This window comes from Castor canadensis, chromosome 1, assembly GCF_047511655.1.
Source record: "Castor canadensis chromosome 1, mCasCan1.hap1v2, whole genome shotgun sequence".
Classification (NCBI taxonomy): Eukaryota; Metazoa; Chordata; class Mammalia; order Rodentia; family Castoridae; genus Castor; species Castor canadensis.
This window is the reverse complement of record NC_133386.1, coordinates 118,899,970-118,927,138: the sequence shown is the minus strand read 5'-3', so window position 1 is coordinate 118,927,138 and position 27,169 is coordinate 118,899,970. Positions and strand designations below refer to the sequence as shown.

The window sequence follows — 27,169 nt, the reverse complement described above, 5'->3', positions numbered from 1 at the left end:
GTGATATCCAGAGGATCAGGAGCCCTGTGTATCTGTACTTAGTGGAGCTACACTGAGCTAAGGAAGAGTTCTACTGTCTCTTCCCAACCATCCAGACACTGTATTTTTCCCAACATAGTCATTAAACCAGTTCTCTAAGAACAATATATGTCCCTATTCCCATATCTTGGGATTTCAGAGAAAAAAAAAATAATATTTACTCACATTACAGAATGACAATTGCTTTAGGTTATCCTCATATCATTTGAACCCTTTGGTTTATTATATCCGTATCCCAGTTTTCCTTTGATTCAGATCTAAACAGTATTATATGAAAATTGATTTTAAAAAAAAGAATTCTGAATTTGTAAAGTAATCAAACTCTTTTTTTCAAAAATCTATACTTCATGACAGTACTCAGGACCTCATGGTAACCAAAATAATCTTCCTTGGAATTCCAAAAAAGAATCTAGTTGAATGAGCAAAACACAACTTTTAGAACATGATGTTCAGGTGAGCAGTCAGTCCGAACCCTCACATGCTGACCCTCTGAAAGTGAGCTATCTTGCTGACATGAGATTGGATTTCCAGAACACAAGCTAAGTACTCCCACATTCCCATTTCTCTACCGCATCCTAAATCCTCTCTTCTCACAGTGGTCTTAAGGAAAACACTTTGGAGCACTTGAGCATTTTAAGTTATGTTAGACAACTTCTGACCAGCACAAAGGTTTTCAACTGAGTGGTTTTGTCCTACAGGGGACATTTGATTATGTCTGGAGACACTATCACAGGAGCTACTGTTGCCATATAACGGGAAGAGTATAAAAATGCTGCTTAACAGACTACAATATCCAGAACAATGCAGGACACCATACAATTGCATGACCCAAAAGGTTGCTAATGCTGAGGTCAGTTGGAGAATCCAGACCCAGCATAACCATCCTTGCAAAAACTTCTATGAGATAACTTTTTTGTAATTCCTACATTGTTCTGTTAGAAATTGTATTATATTGAATTTAAATATTTTTGCCTAAATCCTTTTCCCCATTAGTCTTATTTCTATAGCTTGGGGTCCCAAAGTAGGGAAAATGGAATCCTTCATCTACATGACAGATTTTTGGAAAATAGTAACTACTATCCTATCCCAAAGCTTCTTGTTTTCAGGCTGAAAAATTACATATTCATATCCTATACTTGCTTTTCAAAAAAGCATAATTTTAGAAGTGAATGTGATAATACAAATTAAAAGCAGGTATTTTAATATTATCAAAGTATTCAAATATAGTTATCATGTACCTACCACCAACCATGTAACAAGGGTTTATACTCATTATTTTAGTTTATTGAAACTGACAATATCCCCACCAGAAAAATATCAATAGCACTATTTTGCAGACAATTAAACTGAAACAGTTTCATAGCAGAGTCAAAAGAGACACCACAGATAAAGAAATAAGAAGTGAGGAGCCTGGGCTGGATTCTAAAGTTCAGGTTCTTCATGTAGAAATTCACAACTGTTTTACTGCATGTGTAATTGGTTTCTCTTCTTCTACCCCAGCTCCATTTCATTTGTTTCCTGTTCTCTTTTCCTCCTTTAATTTTCCTCCCATCTGCCTTAGGCCAGATGCAGGGCTAACCCAACTCTTACTGTCACAGCATTTCACAAGGCAAGTCAGCCCACCTCTGTACTTGCTTAAAGCCCTTCAGGGTCCTTTGCATTTCTCATTTTGCCCTTGGAAAGAAGCCTGGACCAACTGGAAGAGATCAGATCTAGACGTCTGCCTTTACCCAGTTTGTGCCATAGGTGAAAAATGCTTTGCTTGCCTGTTTTTAGAGAACAAAGAGTTTTTAGTGACCACATATATACTAAAAAGCCAGGTATTCTCTGTTTTTGTTGAAGGTAGTCCATAGGTAGATGTGGCTTATTATACTATTCTCTCTTCTTTCGAGCATGTTGGAAAATATTTTTGGAAAAAGCCCTCCCTTCTCTGTACTTGGTGCTCAACTTAGAAGAACAGTCTTCTTATCCCATAATCTCTGTTTAATGCTATAGTGAAAAGCAATTTTCAAAATAAAACCTCAAATACAAGAAAATGTTAATTTCTGAAAAAGATTTCTTATGATTATAAGATTAGGCCAAGTCTCTCAAATTACTTAAATAAAGACAAACTTACTCATATATTTTCTCCCTTCTTACCTTCTTTTTATGATACCAATTTCATGTTTATGGGACATATGTACAGTTGTACAACTGTCAAAGTAAAACATGACTCAGCTGAATCCCCAAACCCAAAGGTTTGTTAACCAGACATATTCACCAGGCCTCCTGCTGTTCACATGGAGCCAGGATGACCTTGTAAGATGTGCATATCCTGGAAACAAGAGGCATGGCACAGCCCCCTGGCTCCCAAGCAGAGCTGTGTCCTAACATTTGGACCTTAAAGTTCAAATGTTATATTCCACGTGGACAACAAAGTTTTTACTATACCTCATGGCAATGTATGAGCAATGTGACCATTTCACACTGGTCCAATGGCCACACAGCACCAGGTAAAGGTATTCCGACTCATTTATAATCATGAATGGGGAAACAATTACAAAATAATTCCATCCCTGTGGTATATCAGTGTTACCATATTTCCTGATGAAACAGAATGGTGCTCATTATATCACCAGATGCCAAACTACTTTTCTGAAAATGTTAAGAAGTTTCTATTGAGTTGCTTATCGATTCTGGACCTTTTTTTGTTAAAAAACTAAAGCGCTGGAAAATCTCCAAAAGGTCTCTCCCAATTCAAAAAGTCTAAGTTATAAATTTATTGTTAAAAGTTATTATTCTTATTTTTATTTGTATCCCAGTGTGGAATAAAAAGTATTTGTAATCAGGCTTAAAAAAAAAAAATATATATATATATAGGTTTTCAAAGTAATCCCAAATAATTACCTGATTTCCTTGTTGCTTGTGATCTCCACTTTTTCATTTCTAATTTTATTAACTTGGGTCTTTTCCCTCCTCATCTCAGTCAGATTTGGTAGGGGTTTATTAACTTATTTAATCTTCTCAAAGAACCAGCTTTTTGTTTCATTGATTCTTTGTATGTCTTTTTTTTTTAATCTCTATTTCAGCCCTTATTTTTATTATTTCTCTCCTTCTACTAGTTTTGGGCTTAGCTTGATCTCGTTTTTGTAGGACTTTGAGATGCAGCATTAGGTCATTTACTTAAGATCTTTTTGTGTTCTTAATATATGCACTCATGGCTATAAACATTCCCCTTAGCACGGACTTTGCTGTGTCTCATGTGCACTTTCAGTTTCATTAAATTCCAGGAACTTTTTGATTCACTCCCTTATTTCTTCCATGACCCACTGAACATGGAGCAACATGTCGTCTGGTCTCCAGAGGTATCAGTGTTTTCTGCTGTTTCTTTTGTTGTTGAGTTCTAGTTTTATTCCATTGTAGTAAGACAGCAGGCGGGGTTATTTCAGTTTTCTTATATTTGTTAAAACTCACTTTGTGACTTAAAATATGATTTATTTTGGAGGAAGCTGCATGGACTCCTGAGAAGAATGTAAATTGTGGTGTGGCAGGATGGAATATTCTATAGACATGTGTCAGCCATTTGATCTATATTGTCATTCAATTCTAAAGTTGATTTCTTATCTGGATGATGTATCTATTGGTGAGGAAAACTGAAGTCTCCCACTATCACTGTGTTGGGGTTATCTGAGTTTTTAAGTCCAATAGTGTATGTTTGAAGTTGGTTACACCAACACTGGGCACATATAAATTAACAATTGGTATTTCCTCTTAATGTACTGCTCCTTTTATTAGTATGAAGTGAGCTTCTTTGTCTCTTCTAACTAATTTAGGTTTGAAGTCCACTTTATCTGATATAAGTATTGCTACCCTTGCCTGTTTTCAGGGACCATTAGCTTGATAAATATCTTTCCAACCTTGCACCCCCAAGTCAGTGTTTATTTCTGTCTGTAAGGTGGATTTCTTGTAAACAACAAGTTGTTAGGCCTTCCTTTTTAATCCATTTTGCCAACTGATGTCTTTTGATGGGAGACTTGAGGCCATTATTGTGTTAATATTGAGAGGTATGTGAGATTCCCGTCGTTTATTTGCTTTTGTTTTGTGAGGGTTTCTGTGTATGCAATTAATTCTATGCTACTCTTGTGTAAGATTCCTTTGAGGATTTTCTGGAGTGCTGGTTTGGTGGTCATGTATTGTTTTCATTTTTGTTTATCAAGGAAGGTTTTTAGCTCTCCTTCAATTTTGAATGATAGCTTTTCTAGTATTCTAGAGTTGAAATTATTTTCTTTCAGTGCTCGAAATACCTCACTCCATGCCCTTCTTGCTTTTAAGGTTTCTGTTGAGAAATCTATTATTTTAATGGATTTACCTTTATATGTTATTTGATTTTTATCTCTTACAGGCTTCAATAGTCTTTCCTTGTTCTCTATGCTAATTGTTCAAATTATAATATGTCATGGAGAAGTTCTATTTTGGCTATGTCTGTTTGGTATCCTGGAGGCTTCCTGGATGCACATCTCTTTCTTGATATTTGGGAAGGCAAATAAACTGAACAGAGCTTTTTCAAAGGAGTAAGTATAAATGGCCAGAAAAAACACATAAAGAAATGCTCAACATCCCTGGCCATAAAGGAAACATAAATAAAACCACATGAAGATCCTACCTCACTCCTGTTAGAATGGCTATCTATCATCAAGAACACAAACAACAAATGTTGGCAAGGATGTGGGGAAAAAGGAACCTCCATATACTGCTGGTGGGAATGTAAATTAGTACAAACGGGATGAAAAATATTATGGTGGCTCCTTAGAAAACTTAAAATAGAACTGACATTATGCCCTAACAATTCCACTGCTAGGAATATACCCAAAGGAATGTAAGTCCAGATACAAAAAAGACCCTTGCACATCGATGTTTACTGCAGCACTGTTCACAATAGCCAAGCTATGGAACAACCAGATGCCTTACAACTGATGAATGAAGAAAATGTGATCTATCTATCTATCTATCTCCATATACATACATACATACACACACACATATATACACATACATACATACATACATACATACATACATACAACGGAGTTATATTCAGCCATAAGGAAGAATGAAAACACATGATTTGAAGTTAAATGAATGCAATTGGAGGATAGCATGTTAAGTGATGTAAGCCAGGCTCAGAAAGACAAAGGCCACGTTTTCTCTCCTATGTGGGAGATACGCACAATACAAATATAAGCAATATTATGAAAAAGAGTTTACAGCAAGGGTAGGTCACTAAAGGGAGAGAGAGGGTAGAAGAAAGAAGGTGGAGGTGAATATGGATGATGTATTTTCTATATAATAATGAACACAGAATTTTTAAACCTGTTGAAATCCCCATAAGAAGGGAACTAAGGTAAAAAGGAGAAAAATAAAGGGCATGAACCAATTGGAGTTATCATACATATAACATGGAAATGTCACAAGGAAACTCCCAGTAGAACTATCTCTTAAACAAACAAAAACACCTTTTTTCAAAAATGGAGAACAGGGAGATAAAACAGTCTTGTCTAGGGATAGGTACCAGTAGGAGTGGGGAGGATATAAGGAAAGGGTGTAGGAGTAGGAGGATGAGTGTGATGGAAATATTACGTACTCACGTATGAAAATGGAAAAATGAGATCTGTTGAAACTGTTCTAGGAATGGGGGTTGAGGGGGAAAAAGAATGATGAAGGGGGTGAATTCAACTAGGATATATATAAGAACTCTGGTAAATGTCACAATGTACTCCCAGTACAAAAATAGTAAACAAATAAATAAACAAAAAAAATAAACCCAACAATATGTTGGTGGGGAACCAGTAGGAGGGAGGAAAGAGAGGGAAGAGGGTGTAGAATAGAACTGACGTGCATTGTATACATATATGAAAAAATCATAATCAAGCCCATTTAAAAACTGTAGGAAGATTAAAAAGGAGGAGTGGGAACACAAAAATAGAATGATATGATCAAAGAATATCATATGCACTACAGAAATAGCATAATGAAACCCTCCACATTCTACAATTAATAAGCTCTAATAAAAATGTGGAAAAATAAAAAGAAGTAAATTTCTTACATATAAACAATACAAAATTTGAAGTAAATAAAGCAAAACGAGTTTTTTTTCTTTTAAAGAAACCCTTAGAATGAATAACTTCTAGTTTTACTCTAACCACTTGACACACTTCCTGTTTCTTCTATCAATTAAATATGTTAACCTGGCTTCTTCATAAGCACATGTTCTCAAGGCACAAACTCACACTGAAAATAAAAATCACAATACTTGTTAACACCTTGATACAGCGGATGCTATCTGTGTTCTAGACATGTTTTTGCATGCCATACTTTCAGTAGTTCACTTACCAAGTGTAGGATTAGGTAATTTTTATTCCAAGAATACACTGAATATCGAATGCACAAGAAGGTGAAATTACTTACCCAGAGTTTTAGAATTTCCAACTTGATTGCCATATCCACTCTGAAAGTGACCCCATTTTGAATAAAATTTCACACCAAATTGGTCACTGGTTATTGGACATTGGTTAGTTTTTCTGCCCCTATCTTCCTAACTTACCCAATTCTATTTTCTTATGCATACATTTAATAATGTGGTCCCTATTCTTACTGATCTTTGTTAGAAAAGGAATAAAACCTAAATTAGCCATCATTAATGTGAAAATCAAAGAAATTGGAGTATTTTCTACTATAAAACATTATGCAGACATTAAAAAGAATAAAGTATATGAATAAGGCTCAAGTGACAGAGCACCTGCCTACCAAGAGCAAGGTGTGGAGTTCAAACCCCAGCACAGTACATACACATATTTATACACTTCTATATACATATAAACATATACAAATAAAACAACATGATCCAGCAAACAAATGTCAGACACATATACATATGCGTGTGTGTGTGTGTGTGTGTGTTAATGTAGACAGGAAAAATCTGAAGGAATATATGTCAAATTCTGGAGAAAAGGATTAGAAAAATGAAAAAAAAAAACAAGAAAAGTTTCTATTTAATCTATTTTTGTGAATTATTTGAAATTTAAGCCTAGCACGGCAATGAATGCTTGCAATCCCAGCACTCAGGAGGCAAAGGTAGGAAGATCACAAGTTCAAGTCCAATCTGGGCTATATAGGAAGACCCTATGTCAAAAATCAAAAAAAAAAAATTTACACAGGTTTATATTACTTTTATGTTAAAATGCTAAATATGTGATTAGACTAAACATACTTGGTGCTGCTCATCCCAATTATTTATCCCATTTTGCTTTACCAGCTTGGTTTTCCCTGTACAAAGCCTGAGCGCCAATTACACTAGATTCAACTGTTCTAAACACAGCCTAGCTTTTCTAATGCTTCCATCTCACCCCAGAGAATGCTCTTTTCCTCTAATTCTATCTCTCCAAAGAAAACTGCACATATTAAATTTCCATTTATATTCCCACATGGAAAAGTGAAGATATTTAAGATATTCTTTGTTTTGAATCACAAGCTTTAATAAAATTTTAAATACATTTCAAAAATATAAATTGTCAGAAAATAATATAAAATAGTTACAAAGGTTCTGAACAGGTAAGTATGCTACATTGTATAAAAGATGACTGGCTTGAACATTAGGGAAATTGTTAGCACTCTCAGTAAATTTTAGAATGAAACAGGACACACACAAATGGATTTTAAAATTTAAGAAACAAGCGTCTTACCATTGTGAGGGTAAATGGATGGTTTTCTAAGGCAGATACACTGGGACAATGTAGAATAATATACTAAAAAGCAAAAAACAGATGATTTTAAATGACCAAAAATGTTCAACCATTCCAGTGATTCTATGACTACTGATTTTCAAAAATTACATAAGAACACATGGTATTTTAAAAGTTGCTAACCACTAATTCACCTGGCCAGGTCTTGCTTTAAAATTTTCTTTGACCATTTGGATCTCCACGACATCTGAAGGATGACTGATGACAGCGATGATGGTGACTGGCTTATTGCTGCGAATGCACCTATAGAGTCTTTCAGCACAGTACAGGCACAAGGGTCCAGAAATCCAGAGCCATGTCTGAGGGAGATATTTTGAAAACACACTTGAAGAAATACCTGTACTGTAGGAATCTGTATTCTTCTTATTTACATTTCAGTAACAATACTCTCATTTACATTTTAAATAAACAAAGGTAAAAATGTATAAAACATGATAGATGCTCACTATGATTCATTCAAGTAAAACTCAAATATGAAAGAGAAAGTAATGCTGACACTCAACCACAGACCTATGCCCCAACTGTAACAACCATTTATAGGTAAGCATTCATTCTTTTATGCATCTTTGATGTGTGACTTCAAATACATAATGTGGATACATATCTTTCTCTAAAATAAAATAAAAGCAAGCTAAACCTGATATTAATCTGAGGATTATTTTAGGAAAACTAGTACCAGTCCAAAATTTATTAAAAATAATTCTCTAGATATTTAATGCACATAGTATGTTCATATAAAATACATACAACATATGCACATGGTAAATATGTATGTATACATATTTTTAAATTGGATGTGCTAGGCATGTTTTTCACAGTGCATGTTTTTTAAATTGGATGTGCTAGGCATGTTTTTCAGAACTATTTTGAACAGAACACAGTATTTATGTAAACACTGTGAAAACTGAACAGGGAAGCAGAGAAGTCCGTGGGACCAACCTTTCTTCCACAACTGCACAGTATACATTCTCACCATATTGAGGGCCTCCAACCAAACCCTGTACTAATGCTCACTTTTTAAATCTTATTTACACAGCTCCAGATCTCCCTTCTTCCATGAAGACAGCACAACTCTTCTGAGTAGTGACACTAAACCTGACTCTATAGCATCCTTGCAACCTTGGGACAGTCACCCTTTGAACATCAGATTCCAAATAAACAAAATGGGGCTAAAACCTGCCTTTTCTAATACTCAGCTTTACATGAAACTAAGATAAATATTGAAAACAGTAAAACCTAATAGCTATCTAGAGAATTTTATTAATAACAAACACAAAATTAGTGTACTTAGTAAAGTCATCAAAAATTTTATTGTAGCCTTTGACTTCTTTTATTGAAGCAGAATTTGACATCATCGTTCTCTACCTTCACATGGTGTACACAGAATACAGGGCATGATATACTGGTGGGCATTCCCTACAGCCGCAGAGGAACAGGTCCCTTTTATTATTCAAACTGCTTTTCTCCAGGGATTGGAAAAATGTCTCTCTCTCTGATAGCAAGCACGAGTACCATAGTACACAAAGACCGTATAATTAGTTAAAAATATTCTATATTCTCAAATATCATAGGTCTTTGCCTTCAACTGTCAGTTGCCTATTATGGAATAACAAGTATAGACTGAGTATCCAAATATTCTAAAACATCCTATAATTCATCAACACAGAGCCTAAAGATATGTTTTAATGTGTTGCTGATCAACCGTATGAATCATAGACTTTGCAGAGCTTGAACACACAATTAATCTGACCTGTGGAAAATTAGCTTGGAACCTGGGCTCCTCTATGCAAATCTTCACAAATGTGCTCCTTTTAAGCTCATCTGGTTTTGAGAATCGTCCAGGTAAAGGTTCATGAAAATGTTCTGAGAAAGAGTCCAGTAAGGAAACGCCCCGATAGCGGGTTCGATTAAGACTGATGCAGCCGGGAGGGTGGGTATCTAAATTAGTCTGGTACTTCAACAGCCCTCTAAAATTAAATTAGAAACAAACAGGGAAATGGAAAAGATTAAGATCAGGGGACATGGTAAAGGAAAAATCATCTTTTTTCTTGCTGATTTTATACTTTTACACAGCATTATCTGAAAGGTGTTCCTCTGAAATATCTTACAATTTTAATACATTCTTTACTAACGGAATAGACAACAAAATTTTGTTCCTCCACACAAACACTGCAAATATGATAGGGAAGAACACGTGTAATCTTTCCAACTATTTTTTTAATTTTACAGCTTTTATTGCAAGTCAGTTAGAGGCAGTAATCACACACAAATTATCACTGCAATAAACACTGTAATGATGACTATCGTGCTGTATCTTCAAACATAAAGAAAACTACAGTGATCATATTTGATTTGGCTAAGACTGAATAAAACAGGCCTTGTTGACTTACAGGGAAATGTTCAATGAAAATAACACGAACTGAAGCCTGTTTTTCCAATGTTCTGAAAACAATTTATACCCTAACTCTGCTGTTAAAGCTCTCCTTAAACACAATCACATAAAAAGCACAAAATAATGAGTCAACCAGGAGAACCTAAAATCTTAAAACATTATTCTCAGTTTCTTATTTTTAGGATATCCTAAGCTCTCTGTTTTGTAGTTCTTATCAAAAAGTGGTTAAGTAAGACCTAAGTTGGGGTTAGTCCACAAATGACAGACTGTGTCAACGAGATCACTGCTGCATAAACAAGTCATGAATACAAATTTGAAAAATCACTGAAAATTTTGTAGTGCACTTTATTTTAAAGGACACTAGAAATTTACTTCTTTCCAATTCAGTCTTTCCTAGTTAGCTAAGAATGTATTATTTTTAAATTGCCCTTTATATTCCCAAACAATTGATTTTGCTCATAAAAAGCAAAGCTTTAAGTGTGTCACAGATATGATTTTATAAAGATAATACTTTTTAAAGAAACTATAAATAATTAAACCAAGAGATCAATACATGAAAGTTGGGAGTCAATAGCCAGGGAAGACTTGGTGGCACTTGCCATCTCTCCAGCCTGAACACCCAACTCTTTTCCCTTTGCTTGTGTCCAACTCCCTTTCTCTCTTCATTTTATTTTGTACCTTAAAATTAGTCACCAGGAGATTACTGGGGATCATTCAATATATGTCAGGGGACATCGAAGTGGTGGGCTTCATTATATGACATCCATATACACCTTATATAGATGCACATTTTAAATAAGGAGGTATTTCATAGATATTGTATAACTATGAGTCAATTTTTGTCACTAATCACTCACAGGGTTCTATTCACAAAACACAATTGCTCAGACACTACTTTGACAACCCATTCATTCGATTCAGTTTTAATAATTTACCAAAATTTGTTGTTTCTATGGTCCAACTAAATTGGTAAAAAGCCTCAAGCATTTACTCTGGTGGCCACAAGTTGAACAAAGATTGGCATAGGATACATAGCACTATTTCAGGCTATACTAGCATCCAAGATGAAGTCATTTTTAGTCCTGAACCTGCCAGAAGAAGAAGTTAGTCTCACAATACCTTGAGAGAAGCTGAATGTAAGTCAGACCATAGATAAGCACTGCAATACAGTTTTAATAAGATTAGTAATAGATGACAGATGCCACACAGAATCAAGATTACATTTCACAGTATCCTTGAAAAATAAATAATTATTATTCTTATTTTTCAAATTAAGAAACTATTTTTAAAAAATTAAATAACACTCTAGGGTTACACAACTGTGTGTGTAATGTTACATGTCTCCCAAGGAATTAAAAATGAGCAAAAGCCTGGAAATAGTGTGTGTGTGTGTGTGTGTGTGTGTGTGTGTGTGTGTGTGTGTGTGTGTGTGTGTGTTAGGCTACCCATACTTTAGGATCTTAACCACAGGCAAAGGAATGTCACCTATGCCTTCTCCTAAGTCTAACAATGTTTGAATGGACATACCCTTCAGTGTGTAAGTCTTTAGAATGGTGACATTGTTATGGTTCATTACACCTCTTCAGGCCAGCCTAGGCAAATAAATGGTGTCTGTTATTGGCACATGACATCCTAAAGTTTCCTTTGAGAGTTTTATGCTATTTTCAGCTACATTTCAAGCTAAATATCACAGGCTATCTCCATCTTAAAAACCCATTAAAATTCTCTTACTTAATCTTAGTTAATTCCTGCTGAGACAGAAACATGAATAAAAGAGGGTCAATCTAAAGACAATGATTAAAAATATCATTAATCAAAAAAATCAATTATGAAATCTCAGGTAACTGTACTATAATTAGGTAGTGATGACACCAAAAGATTCACTAGGAAGACACTGGCAGGTTTTGAACTCAGTATTGAAAGGAAAAGTGTGGGCATGCCATTCATGTGTTTATTGTTTCAAAACCATTTCCATAAACTTCTATCAAGTTTCTGTGATAAAGATCAGTAACTCCCATTCTATCATAAAAGAACAGATTCAAAGCGGTTAAGTCATCTGTCCAAAGCAACACTGCCTTGGGTGGGGCTGGGATGGAAGGCCCAGGTGGTCTGACTGCAAAGTCCCCTCTCCTTTCCCCATGCTAGGCCCACTCTGCTTGCAGGATAACCATTTTACTTTATGAAAATTATTCATAAATCGAAAACTGGCGTGAGCAAAATTGTGGCTGTGTTTATGGGTTTAGAAAAGATGACAGTATATTTCTACCAATAATTTTGTGCTATTTTTCAAGCTCCATTGGATGCACTAAGTACTTTTTCATTATTCTGATAAAAATAAGGTTCCCATTTCTTTGGTGCTAAGTGCAGATTTTCCCAGAATTCTTACAATGTGCTCCTAAACATAATGTTTCTTAAAGTTATATTTCAAGCCCATTACAATAATTTCTCTTGAAGACTTTTGAATAAGAATATGAATCAACAGTATATATATTTTGACTAATGGATAACATCAGACATTAGCTGCTTAATCTGTTTTCTTCATTCTAATCACTTTTGTTAAAATTCGAGGTAAATGTTAGATGTAGTTTTATGGCTATTTTGAGTCCCCAGTACCTTTATTTATTTCAGCAGACAGAACATACATGCCCTTCTTTAGAGTTTAATGCAATCTTCCCTAAATGGAAGAGTCCATTTTAAAGTGACACAAATCTCTGCATTTATCTGCCCAATAATCCTGCCCCTTTCACATTTACTACCTTATCATTTTTAATCTTAAAATACATGGCCCCTGCCCTCAAGAATTGAAGCACTGTCCTATAAAAATTTCTATAATAGTGGCACTGATCTAAATCCATGCTGTCAAGCACAGTAGTCAAGAGCTACATGTGGCTACTGAACAAATGAAATGTGGCTACAGCGGGTAAATTCCTAAACTTTTAACATTATTTCATCTTACTTAATTTACACAGACTATCACAGCGAAGATGTAATGAAAATATTTAAACATAAAAGCAATAATAAAATGAAATGGTTAATGCTATCTAGTCGTGATGTGACCTCTTGAGTACAGTATAGGTGGGTGACGGACTTTGTTTATGATGCTGTGGAAAGTGTTTTATAGAGAAGGAGGAACTGATGGATGTATAGATTCCAGTGGATACAGAAGAGAAGAATGGCCTTCCAGTACGAGGGAGTAAGCTAAACAAAGGCACATGGTCCATTCTCACAGAAGGAGAAGGGATCAATCATGTTTGATGCATTTATGCCTCCTGTGTCCATCACACTGCCTAATCTCACCATTCCTCAGCAAGATTCTTGCACACAGTAGATCTCTCATGCATTTCCTGTGAATTGATTTTAAAGGCAAGCAATTACCACATGAACTGTTTTATGTAGTAAATGTGTCTCAGAATCAAAAGAGAAAATTCTATTTGTATTGATGCAGTTTTCATAAATAACAAACAATTTATGGTAAAAACAGGAAGGGTAAATGATGGTTGCGAATTGGTAAACAGAAAATGTTGCCAAGTTAAGACAAAGACATTGTGAGAGATGATGGATGGGGGGAGGGGTACAGACTATGAGGGAACAGAAATCTTTACTGTTAATTTTTAAATTACATTGTATTATGTTCCAAAGGAGAAAATTTTAATTATTTATGGAATGTCTAGTGTTCTATGAGAAAAAAAGTTACTTTATAGTGTATCAAAATACATGGCTGTGAAAGCTGTTACTTTTGCCTTCATAGGGAACTTAACATATGCTTTTCACATTCTACACTTGTTTATTTCTGTCTTTTATTCCTATCTTCCCCTCAAGACACATCATTATTTTAGTTATCCGATTGTGGGTTGTTTGTATTCCTTTAGTTTTGCCTATTTTGGTTTTGCATGTTTGTTTTTAATACCTTGCTGTGACAAAGTCATAGAATGGAATGAATCCTGCTAGGTTATAACATACAGATCACAAACCTATTTTATGGCAAAAATTAAATATTATAAAATATCACACCTGAAATGGCAATCACAAAATTGTCTTGCTTTAATACCATTTTAAAATCTCTACCAAACACAGCATCATTTATATGATTGAATTCTACAACACAATTTTTTTCTTTAAAGTAAAAAATATAACTTTTCCTGACAGTTTTACTTTGAAGGAGAGAGAAAAAGAGAGATTATATTTTAAAATTAATAACAACTCTCTTGTGTTTATGGAATCCACTAGAATGTGTGCTCCTGAAAGACAAGGATTTGTTGTGCTTCAATGCTATTTTTCTGGTGCCGAAAATATCGCTTATAACTTGTGGCATGTGTTCACTAAGTATTTTTTGAATAAGTAATTGAGTACCTAGATGTGCATAAACAACTTTTTGGTGTAATTATTGTTAAAATACATAATTGAGGAATCATTTGGTTTTAACAAACATTGATTTTTAACTCATTTTTCAACTTTCAAAAATAAGTCTAGATTGAACAAATGGTAAATTTTAGTAAAACAAACTATGTAACTGCCTTCATATGTGCAAGAAGGGCGCAGTAGTTTGGTGTTCTACTACTTACATCATCATCCCTCTTCACCAGTTACTGCTGCTAAACACAACCTGAAACCTCAGCCACGAATTGCATTAGTCCTACCCTAAGCAGACATTTACCAAGAGCATTGAGACTACCTGTTAGAGACATATGAAAGTAGAGTGTACACCTATGCCAGGGATGCAGTGTACCTCAGAGAAGTCCCAAGCATGTGGTACCCACCCAGCCAAAGCCTCTGCCACCCCCTTCTCCACATTGCCCAGTACAATTATTGATTCTACAGTTTGATGGGTTCTTGCCTCAAAATCTGAAGTGTTATTATTATCTAGCTCTTATTATCTATAGCAGGAAAGTCTAGCTCACCAGACAGGGCTGGCACTGTGACTTTGTGATCTGTCTTGTTGCATCACACCCTGCTCTTTAAAAGGCCATGCTACTGAGTCAATGCTTTATTATTAACACTCCAAATGACTAATAATTTTTGATCAATGAGTCTTGCATTTTCATTGTGTGGTGGGTTCTGAAAAATAAGTAGCAGGTGTGCCACAATCTCTATGCAGCTGACAAATCCAAGCCTCTAAGGAATGAGGACCAAGCATTGAACATTGAGTACACAAGATAAAATATATCATTTCACTGTTTCCTCAACTAAAGAGACATGTCTGTCCCTCCCCACTTCACAGGTATATTAAGGAAAAGAGTTTGACATCTTGTGAAGAAAAGAATATGTAGGCATTCATTATTTTTTAGTACTTCCTCTGTTTGCAGGCTTTAATAAATGGCCTTGGTAACAAGAATGAATCCACATTTCAGAAAAACCCTAATGTACTAAAAATATTTCTTAAAATAAATACAACCTGTGCTCCATCTCTTTCCTCCTCGTCTTTCTCACCCTATAATTCCAGCCAGAAGCACTTGTTGGTATAAAAAAAGCTCTTAGGACAAAAATTGAGATGAAAAATATGTGAAAAAGAAATTGGACTAAAGCTTGATTGCTATCCCCAAAACTGGGGAGGGGGAGAAATACATTGCAGTTGGTAAGACTAAAAATCTGTCCACATAGATAGCTTATAGCACAAGTGATTTCATGTATATGAGAATGTTCTATACCTATCTACGCATGCATTCACATATACATACAATCTATACAACTGTAAGGAATTCTTAAGGAAGAAAATACCACATGGCCGCAAACTCCAATCCCATCTGGCTTAGAGGATAAAATGTCAGCAAATATAAATAAACCATAAATCTTTGTCCATAATCCTTATACGGAGAAATTACATTTTATATAAAAGTGAAAGTCCTATGACAGGGAAATTAAAAGTGAGGAAAAAATATACACATCTTAAGGATGTTCTCCTTAAGATGTTCTTCAGAATATTTTATTTATTAACATACTGAAAACATAAATATGGGGGGAGGGATTTGGAGCTTATAGAAAAAAGACCTCATTTCTCAAGAGTTTATTCACCTTACACATTTAAATAAAAAGTTACATCACTGGTAGAGTGCTAGTGCGTGTCAGACTCAGGACTCAATTCTCAGAATGGAAAAAAAAGTGGAAAATCAAAAAGCAAAAGTAAAGAAAGAGGGGGCATTTCTTTTCCTTCTGGATCCCCCCCATAATGTGCCAATCTATGACACCACCGAAATAGTCAAGACTTAAAAGCTATTTCTACTGGCACAGCAATCTATATGCTTATTACCTAGAAAATACTAAACACAAGTGATAGTCACAAAATAGGAATCACGTTTCATTTAAATAAACACATAGATTTTTCTTTATTGTCATATGTAATGCTTTGGTAATTGAGAAAAATTGAAAGGCCCTAAAAGAACATTACAGTTCTACCTAAACACCCATTAATACAGTTTAGTTTAATCCAGAAACACTAAGTGGGCGCTGATGTAAGAAAGATAGGAAGACTGGTAAGAAACACTCCTACCTTCTAAAAACACTAGTTTAGTGAAGATATACCACTCTGCTCTATTTTCCTTTCTCTTTCATGTTGGAACTCAAATATGCAACAAGGTAGGGAGAGAAAATACTGGGTCTTTCCAGAGCTCAACTCCACCTCTGCCTTTCTTCCAAATACCTAATATTTTATACAGTGTACATTATCCTGTACTTCTAGATAGATGATATTTGTGAGAATTTCTCTTCCTCCTGGACCTTTTTTTTACTGAGTTTATATATAGATTATTTTTTTCTTTTTCTCTGTGCAGTTCCCATCCTACTCCTTATCCTGTGCTGCTTGCATTACTCTGAGGCTTCGTAATGAACTTTTGAAGGTATAGACAGCCCTATTTGCTAAAATGAAGATTACTTACAAATGCTTCATTCACTAATTCCTTGAACAAAACGAAAAAGAAATGAAGCAAATGAATGAGCTCTAGACTTCTGGGGTAGACATCCAAAAGCTAATTTTGTCATGATTCATATTGTATTTCCATAATTAATTATATTAACCTAGTTTCTCAGTAAATTCACTGATAAAAATAGAAAGAATTGTAGCAGTCAATAAACACACATAAATATGCATGTGGCATCATTTTTATACCATTTAATTTTTATCACCCCACAGGTCTATGAAATGTAATTATTTCTCCTTATTCTATAAATCAGGAAGTTCCACAGAATTGCTCAAGGTCACTTTAATGCTCTTCTAACACTCAACTCCATTTCTTCTGATTAGAATCTAGGGCACAGGATGGTATGTCCACCATGTTAAGGTCAAGACAGTAATCATCAAATCACCTTACTTTATTTGGTACTATTTATTTACATTAAGATTCTACTATCAAATTTAATCCTCACATTTGAATACTTACTTAAGGGGTCACCTAATATTAAGAGACAATTCATTACAAAATTCTGTTCAAAGGCTCTGTTTTTTTAAAAATGTAGAACTGTGGGTGTATGTTTTCTGTACTGTGAAATAATGTTCTTTCCCTGTTACTTTCTTTGCTGTGTTTTGACCTAATCTCTTTATAAAGACACACTGTGGCAATAAAAGTACTCCTAAGAGTAGCACTTTTATCAACTCCTATCTAGGTCCTGCCCTCTTGTATTGTTATTTTCAGGTAATTTGGAAGAATTTTAGAAGGTAAAATATCACATACAAATAATCTAATTGTTATATTTATTATTTATTATAAAGCTATTAAATTTGTTCTCATACAATAAGGCCATGTTTTAAGAAACATTTGTAAAGCAGTGCCAAAAGTAAGGCATTTCTTCCAACCCTGTTCTCTGAGAATACTAGACTTTACCTTCTATGTAAACTTGTAGCCAAACTGAATTTCTTACTCAAAACATTGCAAAGATATACACATGTATGCTCATTAAATTATAGCGATAAATTGAAATTTTTTCCTAGAGTTTCACATGCCATGAAAAGATTTGACTCGTAGGCAAGGTTACCTTCCAAACTGAACAAATAATTAAATAATTCATGGAAAGGTTAGAAGACAAATGCATAGATTCTAGGGTTGGACTCAGATTCAGTCCTCATTCTTTTCAGGTAGTAGCTAAGTTGCTTGGGCACTCACTTCATTCACCTTTCTGTGCCTCATTTTACACCACTGAGCTTACAGTACTGTGCCTATTAGGAAACAAGCAAAAAACTAGTGTGTGCGCACAAACTGCTAAAAAAAAAAAAGTCCCCATCACATGTTAAATGCTATCTAAACTTTGGGAATTATTATGACTATTTCCATCATTATCCTTTAAAATGACAAAGCAATGGATAAGTTGATCACTATACTTATCAGGTTAAGTTCTCCTTCCAGAAGCCTTCATGTGAGAAGAAAATTGCATGGGTGGCTTTTACTTTCCCCACAATCCAGTGTTTTATCTCTGAATAAACTTAAGCAAAAGATATAAAATGTAGAGAGGTAACATTATAGATATCTGGTTAGAATCCAGCTTTAAAATGCTTTAATTCATTCATAATATTTTAACCTTTTTAGGACCACAGAACCTGTGCAAATGAAAGCTATGAAATCCTGTCATATATAAGTGTCTCAAAACTAATATATAACACAGCACACTATGTTTACAGGATTTGTGTTTGTGTATGTATGTGTGTTTTGGGAATTCACTTATTCCCTAAATCCATTCAGTGATTCCTAGATGGATTATGAGTCAATGTAAGGACCTCTATTGAAGAAGTGGGATTCCTGTGACAGAAATAATGGGTATTTTTGTAATCAGATCCATGAATAATTAGGCATCTTTGAAGTATCAGATAAGTCACCTGTTGCAAAAGTGATAAATAATACGCCCAAGTTTTAGCCACTATCATGAACGCCCAAATCCTTAGCCTTCTACCTGCCATGATGGTGAACTTCTAGTTACAGTCTCTGAAGTGGGACAAAGGTAGGCAAATCTGCAGTGGGTGTTATTTCAGGGTCTGGCTCCCTCTCTATTCCAGCTAAGGACTCTTTGTGATTGTAAGTGAAGGTCTACATTAGAACATGAGAAGCCCTCTGTCAGCCTCCAAACAACATTCCCCAATGCCTGCAAACAGGTACAGTGTATGTCCTGCTCTACCACACTCACAGCTTAATCACTAATAGCACCCCTTTCATTCTCAAAAGTGTCTTGTTTGAACAATAAGTATAGGTTAGTATAATTAGCCACTACTTATCTAGAGGCAATTAAAGGGAAACTGAAAAGACAGTAAAGAGAGGTAAGAATTTTCTCCCTCCGGGTTAGAATAGGATTGATAAACATACTATCTCTGGATCATTTTTTTTTAAACCTAGTCCCCATTCAAGTACCTATTTGACTTTCTAAAATAGCAGGTGTCCCAGATTAATGGGAAGACTACCAAGCTTTTTCTTCTGCCACATCACTGTGAGTGAAGGAGACCTCATTTGAAAGTGGACTTTAAAACATCCTATATTGGAAAAATCAGCAAATTTTAAAGCATAAATAACACTGTACAAATGCCTCCAACACCTAATGGTATATCCTTCATTTCTTCCTCCTCAGGGATAATAGAGGAAGGATATTTCAAGTCAGCACAATAAACTCATCCTCCCAAATATTTGTCTAACCGTGGTGCTTCCTGGCTTAAAGAATGAGTGCTTTAGAATCACACATACAGAAAAACATTCCCTTAAATTCCCTAGAAAACATTCAAGTAGACTGTAAACCATGCTCTGTGATCAACTCTTGCCAACAAATACTCCCCAGTGGCAGAGAATTCCATTTAAGAGTAAGTCAGGTATCAATCACATATTTAAAAATACAGTCCACAAGTACAGCAGAGCAGGCACAAAAATTGCATCTACTGTAAATGTGCTCCCATTGTCTTCCAGACATATAAGGAGGATATTCTCTCTGCCTCTCCCTGAATCATCACATTGTAATATCGCTCATTTAAATATGAACATAAAATACAAACAGTGTCAAGCTAAAACCAGTGGTAGTATGAGTCTGATAAAATTGCAGAGGCTAAGATGCCACACCACATTTACAGAGCATACTCTATGTGTCATCCAAAGGAGCAGGATTAGGAGCCTGTACTGGGGCTCTGTCACACTCATAATTCTCTCTCTAACACTCCTTTTATCAGTAAGTGAAAACAGCAGTATGTGTCTCCTCCTGGTGAGTTTTTCAAATGAAAATGAAGAAAGAAATTTCCAATTCCATCTATGTCTGAAAAGAGAAAATGGTTTTGCCTTTCTCTCTCCCTCTCTCAAATGTCTTTGGAATTGACTTATATTTAATAAAACATACCAATAACAACCTCTTTGAAAGGTATATTAAAATTAGAGGAAAAATTTCCTCAGGGAAGGCTTGTTTTGCAAGTCTCAGGCTAAAACTTTTACTGCTAAAATCAAATGAAATTTAGAGATTCAACAATATTATAAAAATTATTGCCCTTTTAAGGAATATTCTTTTGATAAGCAGTTTTCACTAACCATCAAATTACTTTGCTGATAAGAAAATCCAGGCTTTTTTTTTTTTCAAATGTGAAGTTTAATGTGAAATTTCTTCTTTATAAATCTAGTGATATTGTGGTAGTATAATATTTTATTTCTAATATTTATTAAGTGTGTCTATATTTTGGCTACTTTGACACATTATCTTATTTAAACCTGCAATAGTCCTATAATGTATATCGTTTTATTAACCCATTCAATCAAAAGAAAAATAAAGGTCCAAGCTGCCTGCCAAATATCACTAGATAGTATATAATGTTGTTCATAAACATCATGCTATACCAACATCCTAGAAAGAAATATTATTTTAAAGGTCCACTTGAGCACTGAAAATAACATCTGAGTTTAGTGCACATGAAATGTAGCTTTTAGGTTTATCATAAAATAGATTTGCTTACAAATAATGAAAACAATTTAAAATATAGATAATAAGTATAAAAACCAGATTAAACGATAATCATGAAACAAGATAACAATGTCCTAACACTGATCGCAATATCTGTAGTGAGGAAAGTGAGACCTTTACTCTGCCACTATCACATCGCACACTCCAGGAGCACTGCCTGCACTTAGTTTGGTTTTGACCTTGAAAAAGGACACAGAGAATTCCTGTTGAACCAAAGGCAGCATAATTTAGGAGATGGGAATTTAGGTTCTGGAATCTAATATCTTGGTTCAAACCCAAGCCATGCCATTAAGAAGTTACCTCTCCCTGTCCTCTCACTGCCCCTGTTCTCTATGCTGGACAATGATGAGGATGAGGATGATGATATTGAGAAGAAGAAGAAGAAAAAGAGCCTTTTTTACAGGTTTGCCAGGAGAATTTAATAAAATTAGACATTTAGTAGGCTGTGAATATAGAGCACTTGACTAGTGCTTATGTGAGGCCCTGAGTTCTAACTCCTACATTGAAAAAAAAAATTACTAAGGTAAAAGACAAGCATTCAATTAAACTGCTAATATATTCAAAGGAAGGTAAGAATAAAGTGATTTGAAATATTATCATGCAAGGAACAAATGAACAGAATTTAGGAAAGTAGAAAGAGTCAACCTCCATGGCCTCCAAAGTCATAGACTTTTAAATCCCTGGATGCAAATTACAGATAAAGGAATTCTGATTCAAAGAAGAAAGAATGTCATGAGAATCAGAACTTTGCAAAGTCAGAATGAACATTTTGGGGATTAAGTATTTACTTTGTAGACATATGGTGCATGTATGTATGTAGGTATATATATTTGAGGTGATGGATATACTAATTAGCCTGTTTTGATCATCCCACAATGTATACACATATTAAAACATCATCCCATACTTGATAAATATAAACAATTACTGCCACTTAAAAATACAATAAAATGTTAAAAGAGAAAAATTCCTTGAAATTAGGGGAAAAAAGCTTAAGCAAGATACCTTTTTAAGGTTCCACAAAAAAAACAAAACATTATAAAATCATAGGAAGTAACCTCTACTTTTACTGGAAAATATCAAATATCTAATCTTTGAAACCTAATGTTTTCTAAATTTTCTAGCCCATATTGAGTCTTTAATTTTCTGCATTGCTAGAATTCTGTCTTATAAATAAATTCTAGTTTTAAAAAAGCAGTTTCACAATTATCTGTAGGTCTTTCAATTGAGTTTTTATTCTAAATCAATTATTTGTTGGGACACTGAGGTCATATAAACTATTTCTCTTATGTACATTGTAGCACTTAGCACACTGATAGACAAAGAAGCAAATGTCCAATAAATACTGATTTTCTGTTTAATAGAAATCTCAGTCTAAGTCCAAGAAACTTCCTTGGAACAACGCTACTTTCTTCATATAGCCAAAGGTTGGAGAATAATATCGTCTAAGTATTTCAAAAGTAAAGATTTAAGTTCCCAACAATGGCACAAAAGACAACTTAAAAAGACTTACCTACCGACTGATCAAAAAGAATACTTAGAAAAAGTTGGAAAATTTAGTAGTAGGAATTTCCCCATACCAGAAGTATAATATACACTGCTTTTTTTCACAATTGAACTTCATACAAAAAATGTGCACTACAGAATGCTTATTGTATTTTGTATGTGTTCAATGACATTTATGTCATTACTAGAATAACTGTTTTCATTTCTACTACTAATGAATAAAGATTAATTCAGTTGTAATAATAGATTATATATAATTTGTCCTATATATGGCTTTTTGTTATTTCTCTGTATAAATTAAACTGCTTTCTATGACCCTTGCTCTACAAAAGTTAAAGCTAAATTTAAATAGGCCTTCCTTTTACTTACAAGAAAAACAGAAAAAGAACTCAATATAATCCTCTTTAAGCTTATGCAGCCTTTTTGAACTCCTGAACCTTTAAAATTTTGACTCTATTTTGAATTGCAAAGAAACAACTTTTTCAGAGTTTTAATTTAGTAAGACTTAAAGGCAAAAGAATGCATAATTAATCTCACTAATAAATTATTGCATTTTTCTCTTACCTGACAGGAAGGAAGAGAGGGAGAGAGGGAAGAAAACAAATATATCACAGTTCCAGGTAAGTGCAGATGATAATCTTTTGAAAAATCTTAAGGTCAAATATCCCTCTCCCAAAATATAAAGCCTAGCAGTGAAAAAACAGTTTGCAAATGAAAATGTCTGGGTTTGAATCCAGTGTCCACAATTAAGCAAACTATAGAAAGTTACTGAATCTTTCTTAATCTCAGTTTTCTCACTTATACAGGGGTTTTAACAATATTATTTATCCTTGAAAATTTCTGAACATTTAATGACATAATGTACTTGAAGCCTTTTACACTAACTATACTTGGTACAGTGTAATTTCATTTAAAAATACAAGAACTAAAATATCTTCCAGAAGTTCTTTGATTCTTCTTTTAATGAATATTAGGATGTGTGCATATGGGGATTTAAAAACTATGTTATAATGGGAGAAATAAATCTAGTGTTCAATTTTAACATGCTTTTGTACTGATTTAATTAAAATATGCCATGTTAAATATAGAACTCTGTCTTCCATTCTTGACAGTACTACAATCCAAGTCACTAGATACTTTTATCATTTCCCATGAAAATTCCTAGAGTTGTCCTTCATTGACCCACTTTTAGGAAAATATGGTTTTGGTTTTTAAAAACATTTTTAAACTTACCCTGACACATGCAACATCAGCAGCATGTAGAAAACAAAGAAGAGGTTATGAGTATACCAGAAGATATCATAGTTGGAAACTCTGAAAAAAGCAAGTAAATTAGTTTCAATCCTACTTTACACTCCATCTCACTAAAAAAAGAGTATGTATTGCTACAAACATATAACTTCAGAAATCTAAAATGTTAATTTGTCTGAGAGTCATCTATTAATATCAAAGTATTAACCCATAATACAAAGCAAACTGACAAAAATTGTAACAATTTTTTTATAAGCTATGGAAACTTGTCTTTATTCATTCATCTGTTAATGGACATTTAGAATGAATGGTTCACTTTCTTGATTATTGTGAATGTGGGAATTTGGGATAGTGGGAATATGGTAGCATAGACGTCTTTTCTAGGTACTAAGTTAAATTCTTTGGATATATGCCAGTAGTGGGATTGCAAGATCATATGGAAGTTCTATTTTTAAGAAATCTCCGTATCTTAAAATTTTTTTAAGATTTTTATTTTATCATTATTTAGCATTGTGAAAGTTCTTTGAATTTCAAATGAAGACACATGCAAAGAATTAAAATAAGGTATATATTTTAAAGTTATGATGTAAGGCTGTGAAGTGTTCTGTATTATGGTTTTGCTGTCTTTTAATCAATGTTTAAAAACATTTTAATCAATGTTTTTACCTTTCAAAACCACTAATGTTCCTATCCCAATACATACTTTAAAACACATTCCAAGGAAACTCAAATGGAGAGATATTAAAATAAATGATCATGGTTTTATAGTCTTTTCTTGTGCAATGTAACTTAAGAATGATACTTCAGTGTTATTGTTCTGGAGGAGGACAGTCTTAAAAGAAGGTAAATGGTAAGTTCTATCTACTAAATGAGAGAAGTTATTTCATATGTCTAATGTGAGTATTTGTACCTTACAATCTTGAAGGTGGAGGGCAGGTGTTAGTAAAAGCTTCCTAGATGACGATTTCTCTCTTAGAAACTTTTAGAAATCCTCACTTAAGCAATGGCCAACTGCTTTACATTCATTCCATTCACGGTATTTGCAGTGATAAACACTATCATTAACATCCTTATAACATATGGTGTATATGTGTGTGTGTATATATATATGTTTTTTGCAAATATGATTCTTTTTAAAACAAAATTACTAGAATTGTAATTGCTAGATAAAAGGCTACATATTTGAAATGTTTTTGATACACATTGTCCAATGCTCTCTAAAAAAAATGCTTATTTATAACTCAGAGATAGAGTGTCCTGAGTTTGATCCCAAGGGCTGCAAAACATAAATAAAATTAAAAAAAAAATCTTTATTGATAACAAATCCAACTAGAGTAGGGCTGCCTGTTTCCCAAAACCTACACCCCACTCCATAAGTTACCATTATTTTTATGTGAGATTGATTTTATATGTATACTACTACTAATTCTTCTGTGACTTCCCCAGTCATAATTACCCATTTCTGTAGGGCATTTTTCAAAACTTGTACAAAAATCTTCTTATATCTTAAAGAATGGGATGACTCCTAGTGATTACAATAATTTTCCAAAATCATGATTTCATTTTCAGTTATTATAAGGTATACTGACATACAGAAGTTTTAGTTTTCATATTTGTACACAGTTAAATATATCCTGTATGATTCCCTGACATCTTTTTCTTTTCAGTACTGGGGTTTGAACTCTGGACCTACAACTTGAGCCACTCCACCAGCCCTTTTTTGTGACAGGGTTTTCAAAATAGTCTTGTGAACTATTTGCCTAGGCTAGTTTTGAACCACAATCCTCCGGATCTCTACCTCCTGAATTGTTAGGATTACAGGAGTGAGCCACTGGTACCTGGCCTCTGTGATCATACTGAGATTTCATACTTACTTAAAGTTTCTTAAATTTTCACAGTATTTTTTACAGTTAACTCTATAAGTTGTTTAGAATTTCATTTGCTTATCCTTACTTTCTTCATAAGTTTATAATGCACTTTTATGATTTAACAGGTTTTAAACAATAGGAAGGTCCCTAATGGGGCTTTCTATCTATGCTGACCCTTGGTTTTTTTCTGCAAGAATGTCCTACACTTTGTAAGCTACTGATGCTTAATCAATGCAATGTTAACTTAGCAAGGCACATCTCTTCTTTTCCTCCCTTCACAACATACACTTGACGGTTACCTCTGAATCACTTTACTAAATTCGGAAAACTAGCTGTCCATGATTTCTTTAAAATTGCAACAAACCTAAGATACAATTCAGGAATAAGTACACCTTTATATATACAGTGTTTATTCAAATCCCTATTTATGCTTCTCTCCGTGAACTTAAGTGGATTTTTCCTACTCTCGGTTTCTTATTATTACAAAACATTTCACATTTTGATGCAATTGTGAGTGGTGTATTTTAATTTTTTCAATTTTCAAACCAATTATACCTAGTATAAAGAAGAGTTTTTTAAATACTTATTTTCTATTTGATTACCTTTTGCAAATATCTACTTGCTGTTAATAATAATTTTTCTACAATTCCTGTGTATATTCTGAATAGACAGTATATCTACTTTTCTGGATATAGTGACAATATGGTTGCTTTTTTTAAAATAATTTCTTAACATACATAAATAATGATGGAATTAAAAGTGTCACCCTGGCCTTTTCTGAGTTTTCGAGATATATATCTATAGTTTTATTGTTAATTATGCTCTCAATTCTACCTTTTATATTTCCTAATTCAGTAAAGGAAATATTTTAATTCCTGGCTTATTTACTATGATTATCTTTATCCATAAGTAAAGCTCATATTTAAAAACTTTCATTTTACAATCTGTTGAGATGAGAAATGTTTATATTTCTTTTATCTCTGAAGACTATTACCTATTTTAATAGATTGATACATATTAAATCATGCTTGAATTAACAGACTACCTTCCACTATGAGAAGCCAAATATTGGAGCCATATTTATTTACCTAATTTCTCTAACACTTCATTGCCCCAACGATAAACAGGAAAAGTAGACTATCTCTATGACCCATTTCAGAAAAAAAATGATTAAAACTATAAAGCTTAGAGAAAAGCAAATTAAGTGTTATAATGTTCTTTAAACAGATTAGAAAAACTAAAGGCTAACATGTTCTATGAACTGTTCATGAGAACAAATACAAAGACTTAGTTGGGAATATAGGCTGATATATGCCATTTAACAAAACTATCCTTACATTCTGGACATTTTTTAGAGGAAAACACCTACATAGCTTCAATTCTGTAAATAAATATGTCAAATGCACAAATTTTCTCTCAAAAACTCTTAAAACTAT

General features: G+C 33.8%; 1 protein-coding gene across 3 annotated transcripts in view; it reads right to left on the bottom strand.

Moving 5' to 3' along the window:
• The window catches only part of Nox4 (NADPH oxidase 4), a 189,878-nt gene that overhangs the window by 98,627 nt on the left and 64,082 nt on the right, over positions 1 to 27,169 (bottom strand). For 2 of the 3 annotated variants that reach the window (XM_074081424.1, XM_074081434.1), the window contains exons 8-11: positions 23,848 to 23,928; positions 9,568 to 9,784; positions 7,952 to 8,116; positions 7,758 to 7,820 (exon numbers count right to left, since the gene is read on the bottom strand). In XM_074081424.1, coding sequence (XP_073937525.1) covers positions 7,758 to 7,820; positions 7,952 to 8,116; positions 9,568 to 9,784; positions 23,848 to 23,928 — 526 coding nt within the window. The remainder of the gene's footprint in view (positions 1 to 7,757; positions 7,821 to 7,951; positions 8,117 to 9,567; positions 9,785 to 23,847; positions 23,929 to 27,169) is intronic. The other variant, XM_074081427.1, reaches the window with a different exon arrangement.